Below are 15911 nucleotides of genomic sequence, written 5' to 3' on the forward strand. Positions count from 1 at the left end.
AATCCCAGCCCAGCTCACCTGCCCCATTCCCGGGAGACTCCGCGTTCGGTGTGGGCTCTGCATCCGTGACCTGGATGTCTGGCAAAGTGCTGGGCTTCAGCACGGACCTGGGAATCAAAAAATAAAATAAAAGATGGGTGCTTCGTTATCTTGCAGCTGCAGAGGGAACGATAACCAGCATCATTTCCCCTCTGAGCACCCACGGTGCTCTTCCCAGGATGGGAAGCAGCCTGGAGAAGAGAAGGCTCCGGGGAGACCTTGGAGCCCCTTCCAGTCCCTCAAGGGGCTCCAGGAGAGATGGGGGGAGACTCTTGATCAGGGAGGGGAGCCCTAGGAGGAGGGGGAAGGGTTTGACACTGGAAGAGGGGAGATTGAGATGAGATTTTGGGAAAAACTTCTTTGGTGTGAGGGTGGTGAGAGCCTGGCCCAGGTTGCCCAGAGAAGCTGTGGCTGCCCCATCCCTGGAAGGACATGGAGCTGTTGGAGGGGGCCAGAGGAGGCCCCGGAGATGCTGGGAGGGCTGGAGCCCCTCTGCTGGGAGGGGGGGCTGAGAGAGTTGGGGGGGGTTCAGCCTGGAGAAGGCGCTGGGGAGACCTTGGAGACCCTTCCAGTCCCTCAAGGGGCTCCAGCAAAGCTGGGGAGGGACTCTTGATGAGGGAGGGGAGCCCTAGGAGGAGGGGGAAGGGTTTTAAACTGAAAGAGGGGAGATTTAGATAGATATTAGGAAGGAATTTTTCACTATGAGGGTGGTGAGAGCCTGGCTCAGGTTGCCCAGAGAAGCTGTGGCTGCCCCATCCCTGGAGGGGTTCAAGGCCAGGTTGGAGGGGGCTTGGAGCAACCTGGTCTGGTGGGAGGTGTCCCTGCCTATGGTGGGGGTGGTTGGAACTGGATGATGTTGAAGGTCCCTTCCAACCCAAACCATTCTATGATTCTATGAAAATGTTGTAGAACACCACGTTTGGGCGAGACCCTGGAGGAGTCCCACTTGCCAATGCAGTAGTTGGGGATAGATGCCCCCTGAAAACTATTCCCCATGATGGATTTGATGCTCTGGTATTGTCCATTGTGTCTGTGCCTTCTAGACAGTGTCTGGTGTTGGTGCTTCATCAGAACGTCGCCCAGCCTTTATTCCTGCCTCTGTGGGGATCAGCTCTGCTGTCGGCATCCCTGGCTGGTCCTGGTGGCTCCATACGTGCTGGCAGCAGAGACCTGGCAGCCGGATCTGGGGGAGGGGGAATTGTCCCCGCGTGTCCGGGTTGGTGAAGGTGGCCAGCGAGAGACAAGGAGAGGCCTGTTGGAGCATGGCCCTGGCTGCCAGGAGCCTTTGTGAGTGGGACCAGCGGGTCGGGGTGACATTGTACATGCTGGAGAGCAAATAACGCCTCTTTGGAGATAGGTTTGCTCAAGTTTCTCCTCCTGCTGTGCCGCTTGTGGCAGGAGTCTCTCTATAAAACCCAGGGCCTCCAAGGTCCCTCACTGTGGCCGTCTCAGACCTGCTTTGCTCCTGGTGTGCTGATATCTCTGCTGGCCTCCAGCCATGAGGGTGCTCTGCGTGGTCTTTGCTGTGCTCCTGCTTTTCTCCTTGGCCACCCCAGGTAAGACATCAGCACATGGCGATGATAAAGGGATCCTGACCCTGGGGGCTGGGAGATTGAGTGTCCCTTCTCCACCCTTTGTGCCTTGGGGTGGAGGCAGGTGGATCACCTCACCCAGCTTTGGCAGTGGAGCTCCGCTACCTGCAGCTGGCTCTGGCTGGTGATTTACCCAATTGATTTGGGGTGAGATGAATGCTGCACTGCAAATCCCTGTCTCTCGTGCTCCTGCAAAGGGATCTTTGTAAGCTGCAGTACTGACAAACGTAGAGATGACCCAGAGAAGCTGTGGCTGCCCCATCCCTGGAGGGGTTCAAGGCCAGGCTGGATGGGGCTTTGAGCAACCTGGTCTGGTGGGAGGTGTCCCTGCCCAGGGCAGGGGGTTGGAACTCGATGGGCTTTAAGGTCCTTTCCAATCTGAACCATCCTAGGATTCTATGATTTTAAGAGTCCAACGATCCCCCAGCTCAATGGGGACAGGAAGCACAGGTTTAAAGCCAAGGGTACCCTACAAGGAGATAACTTGTGGGGCTCTGCTCTCCACAGCATGTGACATTTTCTCTTATAACCCACCTCTCTCTCCCTCCCGTGCAGGGTACGGGCAGCATAAGGGCGCTTGTGGTGGGTACTGTTCCTACATGTGTGGCAAAAGGGACGAGTGGACTTTCAGCCAGTCCTGCGGGAAGATGTACTGCTGCATCCCCCCACCCAAAAAGGGAAAATGATTGTGGAGGAATCCAGCCAGGGACGAAGAGCAAGCACCTGTGGTGGGGCTCCCAGCACTGTATTCATGGTGACAGGGACGGCGTTCACTGCTTTGAAGTAAAGATGGGCAGATGTGATTTCTGTGTGCTGTGTGGTTCATTCACCTCCCGGCAGGGCAGCCCCAGGAGAGGTTCTGCAGCCAGACCTCCCTGGACCGTGATCACAACACACCTCTGACAGCCCCAGACATTTCTGATGGCCCTAGACCCATGACACTGAGGTGACACACCGCAAGAAAAAAGGTTTTAGGACTTTCCCATTGCTTTTAAGCAGGGTGTTGGGAAAAGCTGGGAGGAGATTGATTGTTTAACATTGTGTCTCCCTCCTCTACAAGTTAAATCCCAGTTTAGCTTTAGGGCACACGACAGCCCCCAGTGCCCCATCAGTCTCATCCCACCTCTCCAATGGGGACCTTAGTCCACTTGTGGGGGTAGAGACTAGAGGCAAACAGTCACCACCTCCCCCTTGTGCCCCCCAAAGCCCCCCTCCCAGGGTGTCTCTAGAGCATCCTCATCCCAGTGCAGCCACTTGGCTTTCCTGGTTCTGTGTCACAGAATCACATGGGGTTGGAAGGGACCTCTGGAGATCATCTAGTCCAACCCCCTGCCAAAGCAGGTCCACCCAGAGCAGGTTGCACAGGAACATATCCAGCTAGGTTTTGAATATCTCCAGAGAAGGAGACTCCACCACCTCCCCGGGCAGCCTATGCCTGGACACCCTTACACAAAAGGTTCTTTTTCAACAAAGAACTTTATAATAACTGTGACCCCTTGGGGTCACCTTTAATGCTCCTTGTCAAAAGACAAGGAGAATTTCTTCAATGTCCCCTTCCCTGTCCCCTCCACTGTGTGATAAACCATTCACTCCAGGGGCACAGGGAGCAATCTGGTGTTGGGTGGCTCAGAGCATCCTGGCAAAGGGCAGCCAGGGAAACACCAGGAGCAATTTTCCCATTGCTTTTAAGCAGGGTGTTGGGAAAAGCTGGGAGGAGATTGATTGTTTAACATTGTGTCTCCCTCCTCTACAAGTTAAATCCCAGTTTAGCTTTAGGGCACACGACAGCCCCCAGTGCCCCATCAGTCTCATCCCACCTCTCCAATGGGGACCTTAGTCCACTTGTGAGAGGAGATACAGACCCCTCCCTTGTTTAAATGTCTGCAAGGGGAAGGCTCTGTGTCTCCTCATTTCTGCAGCACCTGTGGCAAGCACAGATCTTAGCACTACAACCAGTTCAAGGAGCTGGGGGGAGAGTAATTACTAAGGCTAATTACTCTGTTTGCTCAAAACTGTAGGTTGCACAGGAACATATCCAGGTAGGTTCTGAATATCTCCAGAGAAGGAGACTCCACCACCTCCCTGGGCAGCCTGTGCCTGGACACCCTTACACAAAGGGCTCTTTTTCAACAAAGAACTTTATAATAACTGTGACCTTTAATGCTCTTTGTCAAAAGACAAGGAGAATTTCTTCAATGTCCCCTTTCCTGTCCCCTCCACTGTGTGGTAAACCATTCACTCCAGGGGCACAGGGAGCAATCTGGTGTTGGGTGGCTCAGAAGATCCTGGCAAAGGGCAGCCAGGGAAGCACCAGGAGCAATATTGGAGGGGGAGATGTCAAGAGGGGTCAACTCCCTGACTGACTCATGGAACAGAAAACAATCCTGTTTCTCTGAAACCCTCCAGGAAGAAGAAAGTTTCCACCCATGGGGCCTTTTAAACCCAGAAAAAGGCGACTGCACTGCTATTTGTCAGAGTGAAGGATGCTGCAAGAGAAAAGAGGAGACACAGACCTCTCCCTTACTTAAAGTTTGTTATATGTCTGCAAGGGGAAGACTCTGTGTCTCCTCATTTCTGCAGCATCTGTGGCAAGCACAGATCTTAGCACTGCAACCATTTCAAGGAGCTGGGGGGAGAGTGATTTCTTCCTAAGGCTAATTACTCTGTTTGCTCAAAACTCCTCCTATTCTCAGGGGACTCTGAACGCGCGGTGCCCGCAGACGTGTCTCTGCTGACAACCAGAGGGGTCAATCCACCCTTTGTGTCTGTATCTCCAACGCAAGCCTCACCAAGGGGCTCACTGCCAACCACCAGGGCCCAAATAACTGTGCACTGGGCAATTTTGGGGCAAATAGAAAAAAAAACTATGATCCTTTACATAGGACATAGGATAAATGTGAAATCTGGTAACTTTAAAAACTCTCTCAGCTTAAAGACTGAACAGGGATACAGGAATCCTGATAAAGCTGTGGGATTTCTTATATTTTTCTTGATAAGAGGAATGTGTCTCTTGGAAACTAGATTAATATTGTGAGATACTGAGCACGAGGGGGTTAACATCTCCTCTAGAGAGACTGAGATCAGGCAGGGACAGGCAGGAGGTAAATGTCACACTTGATACACGATGGCCCATCAAGAGCCACAGACTGTCATCTTGGAAACAGTAATTTATCAAGCTTCACCTGACCCCAGACAGGATATGAAAGAGGGAAAATTCACCTAAACCAACCATGTGCAGGTGAGAAGACTTCACAGACACATGGGGATAAAAGTTTGACAAAATAATAAAAAATTGTGAAGGGAAACACTGAATAGCGAAAAAAACCCCAAACCCTTGGCTGTTTCTTTCACATTTCTCCCCAAGAAAAAAAAAAGGAATGGTGTGAGGAGAGTGAAAAGAAAAGCCATGTGAGAGTGAATGAACTGCAAAATGGGTTTTTGAAGTGGTGCTTCTCGCTCTGCTGCATTTCCAGCCTTCAAAATGTTTTCTACAGCTAAAGAAAATTTTCAGCACCCGTAGTTTATTCTGAATTTCTCTTGTTGGGGAATGGCAGTTCCCTCCTGTTAATGCCCTGGTCTTCTGCAGATGTGTAACCTCCTGGGACACTTTCTTGGGGAGCAGAGGGACCCTCCAACTGCACTAAACAACAGGGGGGAAGGCGTGGGTCCTGTTTTGGGGGGGTTCAGCCTGGAATTTGACATGGGTGTAATGCAAGGAGGGAGAGGGCCAGGTTTCCTCTCAACAGACATGCAATCAAGCGATATTGCATATATGGAAGGTGCTGGTAGCAGTTTTGGGCTTTCAGAAGAAGAGTCTAAAACAGTAACCCCCAACATCACACACTTCACAGCATCACACTGAAGGTGTGTGACTTGTTACATGTTGGATATTGCTTTGGGTACAAAGGTGCCAAGATAAGGTTGGAAGACACAGTCCCGTCTTTCCAGAGAAGAGCTCTGGTACTGAGGATCTCAGAAACTCTGCCCAGATCTTGTCTTGGAGGTGATTAGCTGCCTAGGAGTTAATTCCTTGGACAAAGGTATCAAGGTGTGAACAGATCTCCAAGGAAAAGAGAAAACATATCTTCCGTAGTGCGGTCAGTCACCATTACTGCTAAAAATATGGTGTCTTTTTAATTTCAATCTGTTCATGTTATAAATTCCAGCTATGCCAAGGAGCAGATTGATATCCTGGAAAGCACCTTTTATAGGAGAAGTACCTGAATGTTGATACCTTAGGAAGCCAGTAGTGATAAATTACTGGATTATAGGGTTTTCATTTGTTTACAGGGAGAAAACAGGAGCTACAGGCTGGCTGACCCTGCAGCAGGAGGCAAGGGCATAACAAGGGGTTTCTCAGCACTGCCTTTGATAGGCTAAATAACAGAGAAACAGCACTGGGTTCTGATTAACACACTGGGCTTGGTTCAAGGTTTTACCCTGGGAGAGCTTCTCCACAGCACAGATCATACGGTCCTTACACTCCATGGCGTTGCAGGAGCAACAAGGGATGAAGAAGCCACTGCCTTTTGTGCTTAATTTCAATAAGGGAGCTACAAAAAACCAGAGAAATTGTTAAAAAGAAGACAAAAGGGACAGCTAAAAGAGTTAAGTCCTTGCAAATAGATTCTTTGCAAGCACCGTGGGAGCTGTTTAAGGCCACTATATTGGAGACTCAGAGAAAATGTATGACACCTATTAAAAAGAAGCCCTGAGAAAGAGCAAAAGGAAAAGGTCATAGCAGAACAGTGGGATGAGGGAGGTTGCTAGAAAGAAGAAGCTGAAATTGTGTCCAAACACCAAAACCAGAAAAGATAATAAACTGTGCCTGACAAAGTGTAAAACACAATAAGGCAGCTCAGCAGAGAATTGGAGGAAGAACTTGCAAAAGGCAAAAAAAAAACCCTCTTAAAAGAAGTCTTTTTTTTTTTTTTTTTCCAAACACATCAGGAAGAGGAAACCTGATGAAGAGCATGTAGGACAGGAGATGGTCAGAGCAGTAAAGCTAATATAAGGTAAGGTCATTTGATGGAAGCTAAATGAAATATGTGTAGCCGAGTTCACCTTGCAAGAAAGAAGGGAGGTCTTTGTGCTGAACTCTCTTTTGTGGAGACTCATCAAAGGACTTGCCTTAAATGTAAAGGAGGTGAGAAGAGAGGAAATCAGCAGCAACAAATCACCAGCACCCAGATCTTTTTCCCCAAAAAAGTCCTATGGGAATTCAAGGATGAAATAGATGCCCTCTAGACCACTCTAGACCACAGCCTGCTATTGCTTAACAAAATTTACTGTGCGAAGATGAGGAGATGCTACTGTTACCAAAAAAACCCAACAAGGTCCTACAGGATTGCAAGCCATGATTGTACCAGTTATAAATATAATAACATGGGGAGAAACAGAGGAAAACCTTGTCCTAAAAACCTGTTAGAGCTCCCTGGAGGAGGCAGTGGATTTGAGAACCAGAGAGATGGGGATGCAGGAGGCAGGGACCAGCCCTATGGGGCTGAGCTTCAGGAGAGAGAGGTCATGGGGATCACTGTTGGGGGTCACTGTGGGAGCTACAGTGGCAAATTTGATCATTAAGGATCTGGAAAAGAAATTCCAGGAAAAAATTATTTCCTGTGAGGGTGGTGAGAGCCTGGCCCAGGTTGGCCAGAGAAGCTGTGGCTGCCCCATCCCTGGAGGGGTTCAAGGGCAGGTTGGAGGGGGTTTGGAGCAACCTGGTCTGGTGGGAGGTGTCCCTGCCCAGGGCGGGGGTGGTGGAACTGGATGATCTTTAAGGTCCCTTCCAACCCAAAAATTTCAATGATTCTATGGAAAAGGGGTTGAATGAAAAGATGGCAAAATTTGCTGCTGACAGTGTGTTGCTCAGGGTAATGAAGGTGATGGCTGAGGAAGAACCTTGCTGGTTTGAGTGGCTGGATCATCTGATGAAATCCAGTGCAGATCCATGGAGAGTGATGCACACAGGAAAAATCAAACTAATTTTGTATGTGAAATGAATGGCTCTGTCTTGTTTATTTCATTGCCCAGTAGAGACCAGGAATTCAAGTAATCAGGAGAGGAAGAGAGAACAGGGAATTACATCATTTACACTGTATTGCCTGAAAAATCTTGGGAATTTTACCCAGAAATTTTGTGACCCTTTATTTACTCTTTTTTTTCCCTTTCCCTGTTTCAGGGAGAAAACATCATGCCAGCTGATATCCCTGTGCAAGGAAGAGTTGGAGGCACCGAGACTTGGACGTCCCGTTTGGAGAGCGATACCTGAGGTCTGGTGAGCCTTCAGCCTCCCCCTTTTTTTTTGGGGGGGGGAGCATCAACTAGAAAAAAAAGTCCAGACGGGGTGTTGCTTTGCTGTTTACACAAACTGCACTCAACCAGAAAGGTCCAGGTCCTGTGCTGACTCTGCCCTGGTTGCCGTCTGTGGCCGTACGTGGGTGCGAGGGGCAGAGAAGCAGATGGGGACATCAACAGGAACCATCAGACCAGACGTGTTCATTATGCCTGGCATTCCTCCTCCTTCCGGGGCAGATGCACTGACTGTCACTACAAGAAAACACAGAGCTTTAAAGTATATAGCACCAGATGATATGGTAACTCCAGATTTGTGTGGAAAGTGTTGTTGTTGGGTTTTTGGGTTTTTTTTTTTTTTTTTTTTTTGGCTTGTTTTCCTTAAAATGTTTCTGCAGAAATCATTCTATTTCACTGAAAATAAGATGTAGAGAAAAATCAATGGGGAAATAACCCACGCCTTACAACCAGGATCCAATTTTTTAATCGCCCTGCAGCTTCCAGAAGCAGGGCTCAGGAAACACCCTTTCTTTTGGAGCTGCAATTTATGATGCTCTATTAATTGGCACTTAGCATAATTTCTGCCAGATACAAAAGGCAGTTTCTCCCCATATACCTGTCCTTTCAAGACGTGGAATACCACGAAATCTTCACGTGAGAGGGGTGAATAAAAGACAGCATTAAAGTGACACGGCTTTAGATGAAAAATTGCAGCAATTCATGATCACTTCATTTTTCCACTCCAGGACATGTTCGGTTGTAGTCTACAAATATGAGGGTATCTCTGCTTTGTCACTGAAAAATAAGATTTCTTTTCCAGGTTTTTCTGGCCCCCTGAGGACCCCAAGTCTTAAGGCCCTTCTCTTTTCTTTTTTGCTTTTCTTACTGAATGCACCAGTTAAATAAAATGCATTAGGAGGAAAATACAGATGATGATTGAGGAAGGGAGCATGAAATACTGCACCCATCCATTCCTGCTTGTTCCCCAGCCATGGTAACAACAGTCTTGCTGGGATCTCAGATGGATACCAATTCTTTGAGCCCTGGGGCTGAACCAGACTCCTTCTCACACATGAGACTCATGGGTTTGGCTATGATGCTCAGTGGGGAAAGGGACACCCAGGAGGGTGTTATTCCAACCAGACCTTTTTCACCCACCATTGACTGAATTCACTGTGGGAAATAGAGAGAAAACCTCCATATGTTTGGCATTTTTGTTACGAATTTTGTGCAAAAAAGAACCATGAGACATGCTGCCAATGGGCCTTTGGGGCCAGGCTTGGAGAATCTGTTTTAAACCTTCATGAAATATCGTCTCTTGTCCCCAGAGGGTTGTGTTCAGGGCCACAGAGAAGGCAAGAGGGAAAATGATACCTTCTTCCCATATCCCCACCCCGTAGGACCACTGGCAGCTCTGCCGTGGGCATTCAGGCTTTTTTTGGTGCTGATGAGCCTTTGGGTTGGGTTTGGAGAATCTGTTTTAACACTTTATGTGGGATCACGGGGACACAAGTAACCACACCACACGCTCCAGAGTTACATCTCCTTTTTTTTCTCCTTTTAATTATTGAGAGGAGGGGATGACAATTGGGTTAGACAACGGGAGAAGCCCCTCCCAAAGCCACCGCGGTGCCTCCTCTTCCCCAGAAGCTTCCTCTTCGCCTCCTATTTCCCCTTCCAGCCGGGTGGGATGCAGCAGTAGTACTTGCAGTCGGAGGAGAAGGCCCACACGTCCACCTTGCTGCAGCCGCTGGAGCAGTGTCCCACCTTGGGGCAGTGCTTCAAGACCTGCACCTGCCCGTAGCCTGCAAGGAGGAGACAAGGGGAGAGTGGTTGGGGTCAGGATAGGTGCCATCGAGCCCCACTGTCCTGCCCTCCCTTCCCCTCCAGGTGTGGCAGTGCTCCCAAGGATGAGACCCTGCTCCTAGGGAGATCCTGCTCCGTTCTTCCGCACACTAGAAGGTGTCAAAAATGTTTAAAACATCCTAAATATACATCTTACAGTCCTTTAAAGTGAGTTTTCCTTTAAAGACTCATTTGTCTGCTCGTGAACATGGAGACAACCTGGAGTAACCAAGTCGCCTGCATACCCAAATGACTTGACACCTTTATGGGGACAACAAAATCACAGACTTTAAAGCCAATAGAGATCATGTTTGTTCAAGCTGCCTACCAAGCATGGCTGACTCTGACCCTCACCACTCTGGTTCTCCCACTGTTGCCCACCATCCAATGCAATTCACCCTCTTACCTGGGACAGCCAAGGAGGCCAGGAGGAAGACAGCGAAGACAAGGTAGAGGAACCTCATGGCTGGAGCTGAGCTGGGATCTCAACAAGGCTGGAGAAAGGAGTCTTGGAGAGAGCCTGAGCTCGACGCTGCTGAGTGGCAAGGCTGGGGACCCTCATATTTATAGTGCTCTTCTGAGCAGGAGGGTTCTGGGGGAGGTTCTGTTGGTCACGAGACCTCTCATGGTTCACCACACAACCACCAGGCCCTCCTGAGTATGTTGGCAAAACTCTGCTCTCCCTAGATCTGGTATCAATACCCAATTCAAATGGAAACCATCGACTGTGACAGGAACCAACGATGAGTAGATAGAACAGATCTGCTGGGGCAGAGGGACCTGATAGGAAAGGAGATCAAGATCAAAGGGCTTCAGGCCTTTCTCAACTTTTGGCAGTGATGCAACTGTATGCAATAGGGCTGAGCTGTGGCCACGACGTACCTGTAACTCTCCGTCTGTTGTCTAGACCTGTCACCTTGTGGGGCTGGACAAGCTGAGAGGGGCCCTGGTGGGCGCAGGTTTGGCTTGGGAAGGACCCAGTGCCCATGTGTCACCCTCTTGGGAATCACGACTGCAAAATCCCTCCACCATATTCAGTGTAGCCTGTTTTGGTGTCCCCTCTCACCCCACTGATGGGCAGGAGCACTGGTGCTGAGATCCTTTTCCCAGGACCATGGGTGAGTCAACCACTTGCAGACACTTTGGATCATCAACTCTTCCTCACAAACCCTCCAGACAGCTCTGGGGTCTCAAGTGTGCTTAATTTCTGGGGTGGAGATAGCCTGTTCCCTGCTGCCAGGGGAGCTCTGATGCCGACAGAAGGTTATTCAGAGCAGTGAAAGGGAGGCTGACTGCAAAGAGTCTGCAGGCACAAGGATCTCAGCACTGAGTGGCAGCATCAGCAGATGCTCTCTCCAGAGTCTCCAGTTCTCTGGAGACACTCAAAACCCACCGGGACACATTCCTGTGCAACCTGCTCTGGGTGGACCTGCTTTGGCAGGGAGGTTGGAGGAGATGATCTCCAGAGGTCCCTTCCAGCCCCATATCATTCTGTGATTCTGTGACTCAGTGATGGCAAACTTAATTTCACCTTCCAGGAAAGAAGTGCTCCCAAAGAGCACTTCAGAGAAAAAAAAAGCCACTTCAGTGTCTGGAGGCAGTCAGAAAGGAAAATTGAGCATTAGGATTTGCTAGAATGGGCACTGACAAAAATCAGTGTGTCTCTGTAACAGTTTTGAGGGTACTTCATGCTCTTGGTGTCCCTGTCTCTGCACACATAAAGTAGGACAAGAAGAGGTACAAAGGATGGTAGCAAGGATGGTGAAAGCTGGGGACTTATTTAGAGACAGTGAGATAGTAATTTTACCGGGACTCTTCCAATGATAGCACTTATTTTCACCTTCCAGGAACAAGATGCTTCCAAAGAGCACTTCAGAGAAAAAAAAAGCTACTTCAGTGTCTGGAGGAGGCAGTCAGAAAGGAAAACTGAGCATTAGGATTTGCTAGAATGGGCGCTGACAAAAATCAGCGTGTCCCTGTAACAGTTTTGAGGGTACTTCATGCTCTTCGTGTCCCTTCTCTGCACACATAGAGTAGAACAAGAAGAGGTACAGAGGATGGTAGCAAGGATGGTGAAAGCTGGGGACTTATTTAGAGACAGTGAGATAGTAATTTTACTGGGACTCTTCCACTATAGAAGGAGATAAGTACATGGGGATATGGGACAACAGTGTCAAAACTCTAAGTATCCTACCAAAAAGAGAACTGTGGTTTTCCATTTCTGGTAACCAGGGAAATAGAAGATGGCATTCAAAAGCATGATGCACTGGACAAAGAAATTCTCCTTTCATGCTGCACACAAGGGGATGGTGCAACTCATTGCCATGGATACTGCGGTGGAAGAAATTGTAAATGTCTTCATAAAGCAAGTAGGGTGGTCAACCTAAGTTTGAAGTTCTGCTCTGAGCAGCTGGCTCGACCAGATGACCTGCAGAGCTCCCTTCCACCCTATGTTATTCTATACTTCCATGGAATCCATAAAATCGATTGAGGAGCATTCAGTACAATGATACGGATCTGACAAAAATCAGTGTGTCTCTGTAACAGTTTTGAGGGTACTTCATGCTCTTGGTGTCCCTGTCTCTGCACACATAAAGTAGGACAAGAAGAGGTACAAAGGATGGTAGCAAGGATGGTGAAAGCTGGGGACTTATTTAGAGACAGTGAGATAGTAATTTTACCGGGACTCTTCCACTATAGGAGGAGATGAGTACATGGGGATATGGGACAACAGTATCAAAACTCTAAGTATCCTACCAAAAAGAGAACTGTGGTTTTCCATTTCTGGTAACCAGGGAAATAGAAAATGACATACAAAAGCATGATGCACTGGACAAAGAAATTCTCCTTTCACGCTGCACACAAGGGGATGGTGCAACTCATTGCCATGGATACTGCGGTGGAAGAAATTGTAAATGTCTTCATAAAGCAAGTAGGGTGGTCAACCTAACTTGAAGTTTGCTCTGGTCTGAGCAGCTGGCTGGACCAGACGACCTCCAGAGCTCCCTTCCACCCTGTGTTATTCTATACTTCCATGGAATCCATAAAATCGATTGAGGGGCATTCAGTACAATGATATGGATCTGTATCCAACTCAACAACCCCCGAATCTCAGACTGCTGGATTTGGGTGGGTGGGTGTCCTGGTTTTGGCTGGGATAGTGGGACTCTTCCACTATAGAAGGAGATAAGTACATGGGGATATGGGACAACAGTGTCAAAACTCTAAGTATCCTACCAAAAAGAGAACTGTGGTTTTCCATTTCTGGTAACCAGGGAAATAGAAGATGGCATTCAAAAGCATGATGCACTGGACAAAGAAATTCTCCTTTCATGCTGCACACAAGGGGATGGTGCAACTCATTGCCATGGATACTGCGGTGGAAGAAATTGTAAATGTCTTCATAAAGCAAGTAGGGTGGTCAACCTAAGTTTGAAGTTCTGCTCTGAGCAGCTGGCTCGACCAGATGACCTGCAGAGCTCCCTTCCACCCTATGTTATTCTATACTTCCATGGAATCCATAAAATCGATTGAGGAGCATTCAGTACAATGATACGGATCTGTATCCAACTCAACAACCCCCAAATCTCAGACTGCTGGATTTGGATGGGTGGGTGTCCTGGTTTTGGCTGGGATAGAGTTGACTTTCTAACTGGCAGGTGGTATAGTGCTATATTTTGGAATTGGATTTAGGATGAGAATAATGTTGATAACACACTAATGTCCACTGGCCACAGGATCATGGAGTGGGCCCTGGTACTGTTCAGTTTGCAGACAGAGAAGCAACCATGATGATTTATTGTGTGTTGTTACCAAAAATGCATGGAACCAGGGATGTCCCCGGAGCCACTGATCCACATCCCACAGGCAGAGCTCCTTAGAGCCCTACATCATCCCTCTTGGGAAGGTGTCTTTGGGAATACCACCCATAAGTGGATTCCCCCACATCATTTCCCCTCCTTCAGGACACCGTTCTCCACCCCACTAGAAGTGCCATCCTATATAAAACATGGAACTGTCATCACTGCAGCTTCAGCCCACCGTTTCTCATCTAGACCACCCTAGTCACAGGTAACACATTATTCCTTTCCTATATATTCTTTATTCCAGATTTGTGGGGATCATGGCTCCCCTTTTTTTTTTCCCCCATCATCATGGACTCATTTCTTCCAGATTTTTGTTATAGGTCCTATTTTCGTGGTTCCTTAACCCTGTCAGCTCTAGGCTTTCTCCAACTATTCCACCTCATCTTGACGTATCGTACCTCAAGCAGTAAAAAGCACACAACCTGAAAGTCTAGCAGTTTGGAGTAATAAGTGGATTAATTTAAGTGCCTGACATGTGATAACCCTGTTGGATTTTTTTGCAGAAAGAATGATTTCTGCCTTTTCTGTGACTGGATGACATTACACCACTACGTGCCCCTTGTTGCCCACTGCAGCCTCACGCTCTCCTGCGTTGCCAGATATGGCTCATTCCACCTTTTGCTCCTGACAAAAATTAAAAAGTCACCAGTTTCCTGCAACATGCTGCAGTCCCTTTCAGCCTGCTATTTGCAAATTCGGTGAGCTCAATCTTTATTCCATTATGCAATTTGTTAATGAAGACCCCGGGTAGTTCAGGACTCAGAACAGCCTTCTGAGATGTCCTACCATCACCATGGTAACTGGAAATTTATTAAGTCCTGTTCATAAACCATTTTTCCTTCATTTCCTTCAGGCCATGATCAATACTGAAAAAAAAACCCCAAACCCTAAAATTGAGACAAAATACCCACCCAAATGAATGTGATGAAAACATTGTAGAGTCCCACGTTTCGGGGAGACCCTTGAGGAACCTCACTGTCAGGACACCATTTGAGGATGGAAGCCCCCTGAAAGCTATTCCCCGTGATGGATTCGATGCCCTGGTATTGTCCATTGTGCCCGTGCCTTGCAGACAGTGTCCAGAGCTTACCAGAAAGGTACCCAGATTGAATTCCTGTCCCTCTGGGGATCAGCTCTGCTGTTGGCAGCCCTGGCTGGTCCTGGTGGCTCCATACGTGCTGGCAGCAGAGACCTGGCAGCCAGATCTGGGGGAGGGGGAATTGTCCCCGCGTGTCCGGGTTGGTGAAAGTGGCCAGCAAGAGACGAGGAGAAACCTGTTGGAGCATGGACCTGGCTGCCAGGAGCCTTTGTGAGTGGGACCAGCGGGTCGGGGTGACATTGCACACAGCGGAGAGCAAACAACACCTCTTTGGAGATGGGTTTGCTCAAGTTTCTCCTCCTGCCCCATTGCTCGTGGCAGGAGTCCATCTCTAAGCACCGATGTCTCTATCTTTGTTTTTGATGAGCACTGCTCTTTGCTCCTGGCGTGCTGAGATCTCCACTAGCCTCCAGGCATGAGCGTTTTCTACACTGTTCTGCTTTTCTCTTGTTTTGCTCCCTGCCCACCCAGGTTCCACAGCAGCTGGGATGCTACAGGGGACAGAGGGAGATGGAAGGTCAAAATTAGGAATTACCACCTTCAGAGTCTTCTTGTCTGGGCAACCTGCAGTGGGACAATTTTGAATAGAGTGTCCATTGGCCACAAATTTTATGTATTCAGATCGCTGAAGAGTGAACTGAAGGAAGACTCTTCCCAGTCTCTCATCTCTCATTCATTTACCCCCTTTCCGTTTTCTCCATTCCTTCTCTCTTATTTATGCCACCCCCCAATTTTATGCCACTATGTATTCATACCCTCCCAGCCCCCTCCTTCATTCTTTACCTTTTCTGTTTGCTCTTCACTCTATCTTTTTTTTGTTTCCCAGGACCACTACAGGGAAATAACTCTGCTCATTTCTGCAACTGAACATTCATAAGCTCTTAAAATGAATAATTCCATTTACCGGAATTTTGAAGGACAAGAAATCATTACTCTTATACTAAGCAGCTTCTTTTTTTTCTTGACAAGCAACTGTGGGTTGTTTGTTTTTTTTTTTTTCGGATGCAGAGTTTACTTTATAGATATTGAATGTGTACGTTCCTATAAATGTTCAACAGGGAATCCCTCATTCAAGCTATTCACATTTGAATTCAAATAAACACCACTGCTCATCACTAATGTTGGCTCAGCACGCAGAGCTGCCGCGTTTTGTGGGGATTCATCTCTTTTTTTTTT

At 48.1% G+C, this 15911-nt stretch overlaps 1 protein-coding gene across 1 annotated transcript; it reads right to left on the reverse strand.

Moving 5' to 3' along the window:
* Nucleotides 1–9590: 9590 nt before the first annotated feature.
* LOC106891661 (cygnin-like) lies at nt 9591–10234 on the reverse strand. Its single transcript, XM_014948370.1, has 2 exons — nt 10177–10234; nt 9591–9730 (listed from the first exon to the last, which is right to left on the reverse strand). Exons 1-2 carry the CDS (start codon nt 10232–10234, stop codon nt 9591–9593), a joined length of 198 nt encoding a protein of 65 aa, XP_014803856.1.
* Between the last annotated feature and the right edge of the window lie 5677 nt (nt 10235–15911).

This window comes from Calidris pugnax, unplaced genomic scaffold (genome assembly GCF_001431845.1).
Source record: "Calidris pugnax isolate Ruff unplaced genomic scaffold, ASM143184v1 scaffold140, whole genome shotgun sequence".
Classification (NCBI taxonomy): Eukaryota; Metazoa; Chordata; class Aves; order Charadriiformes; family Scolopacidae; genus Calidris; species Calidris pugnax.

What these genes read in the sequence shown, in the direction of transcription:
- LOC106891661 (XM_014948370.1), bottom strand. Translation starts at nt 10,234, where the DNA reads ATGAGGTTCCTCTACCTTGTCTTCGCTGTCTTCCTCCTGGCCTCCTTG. An exon ending in GGCCTCCTTGGCTGTCCCAG is followed by an intron (nt 9,731 to 10,176) that starts GTAAGAGGGTGA and finishes TCCTCCTTGCAG; the next exon opens with GCTACGGGCAGGTGCAGGTC.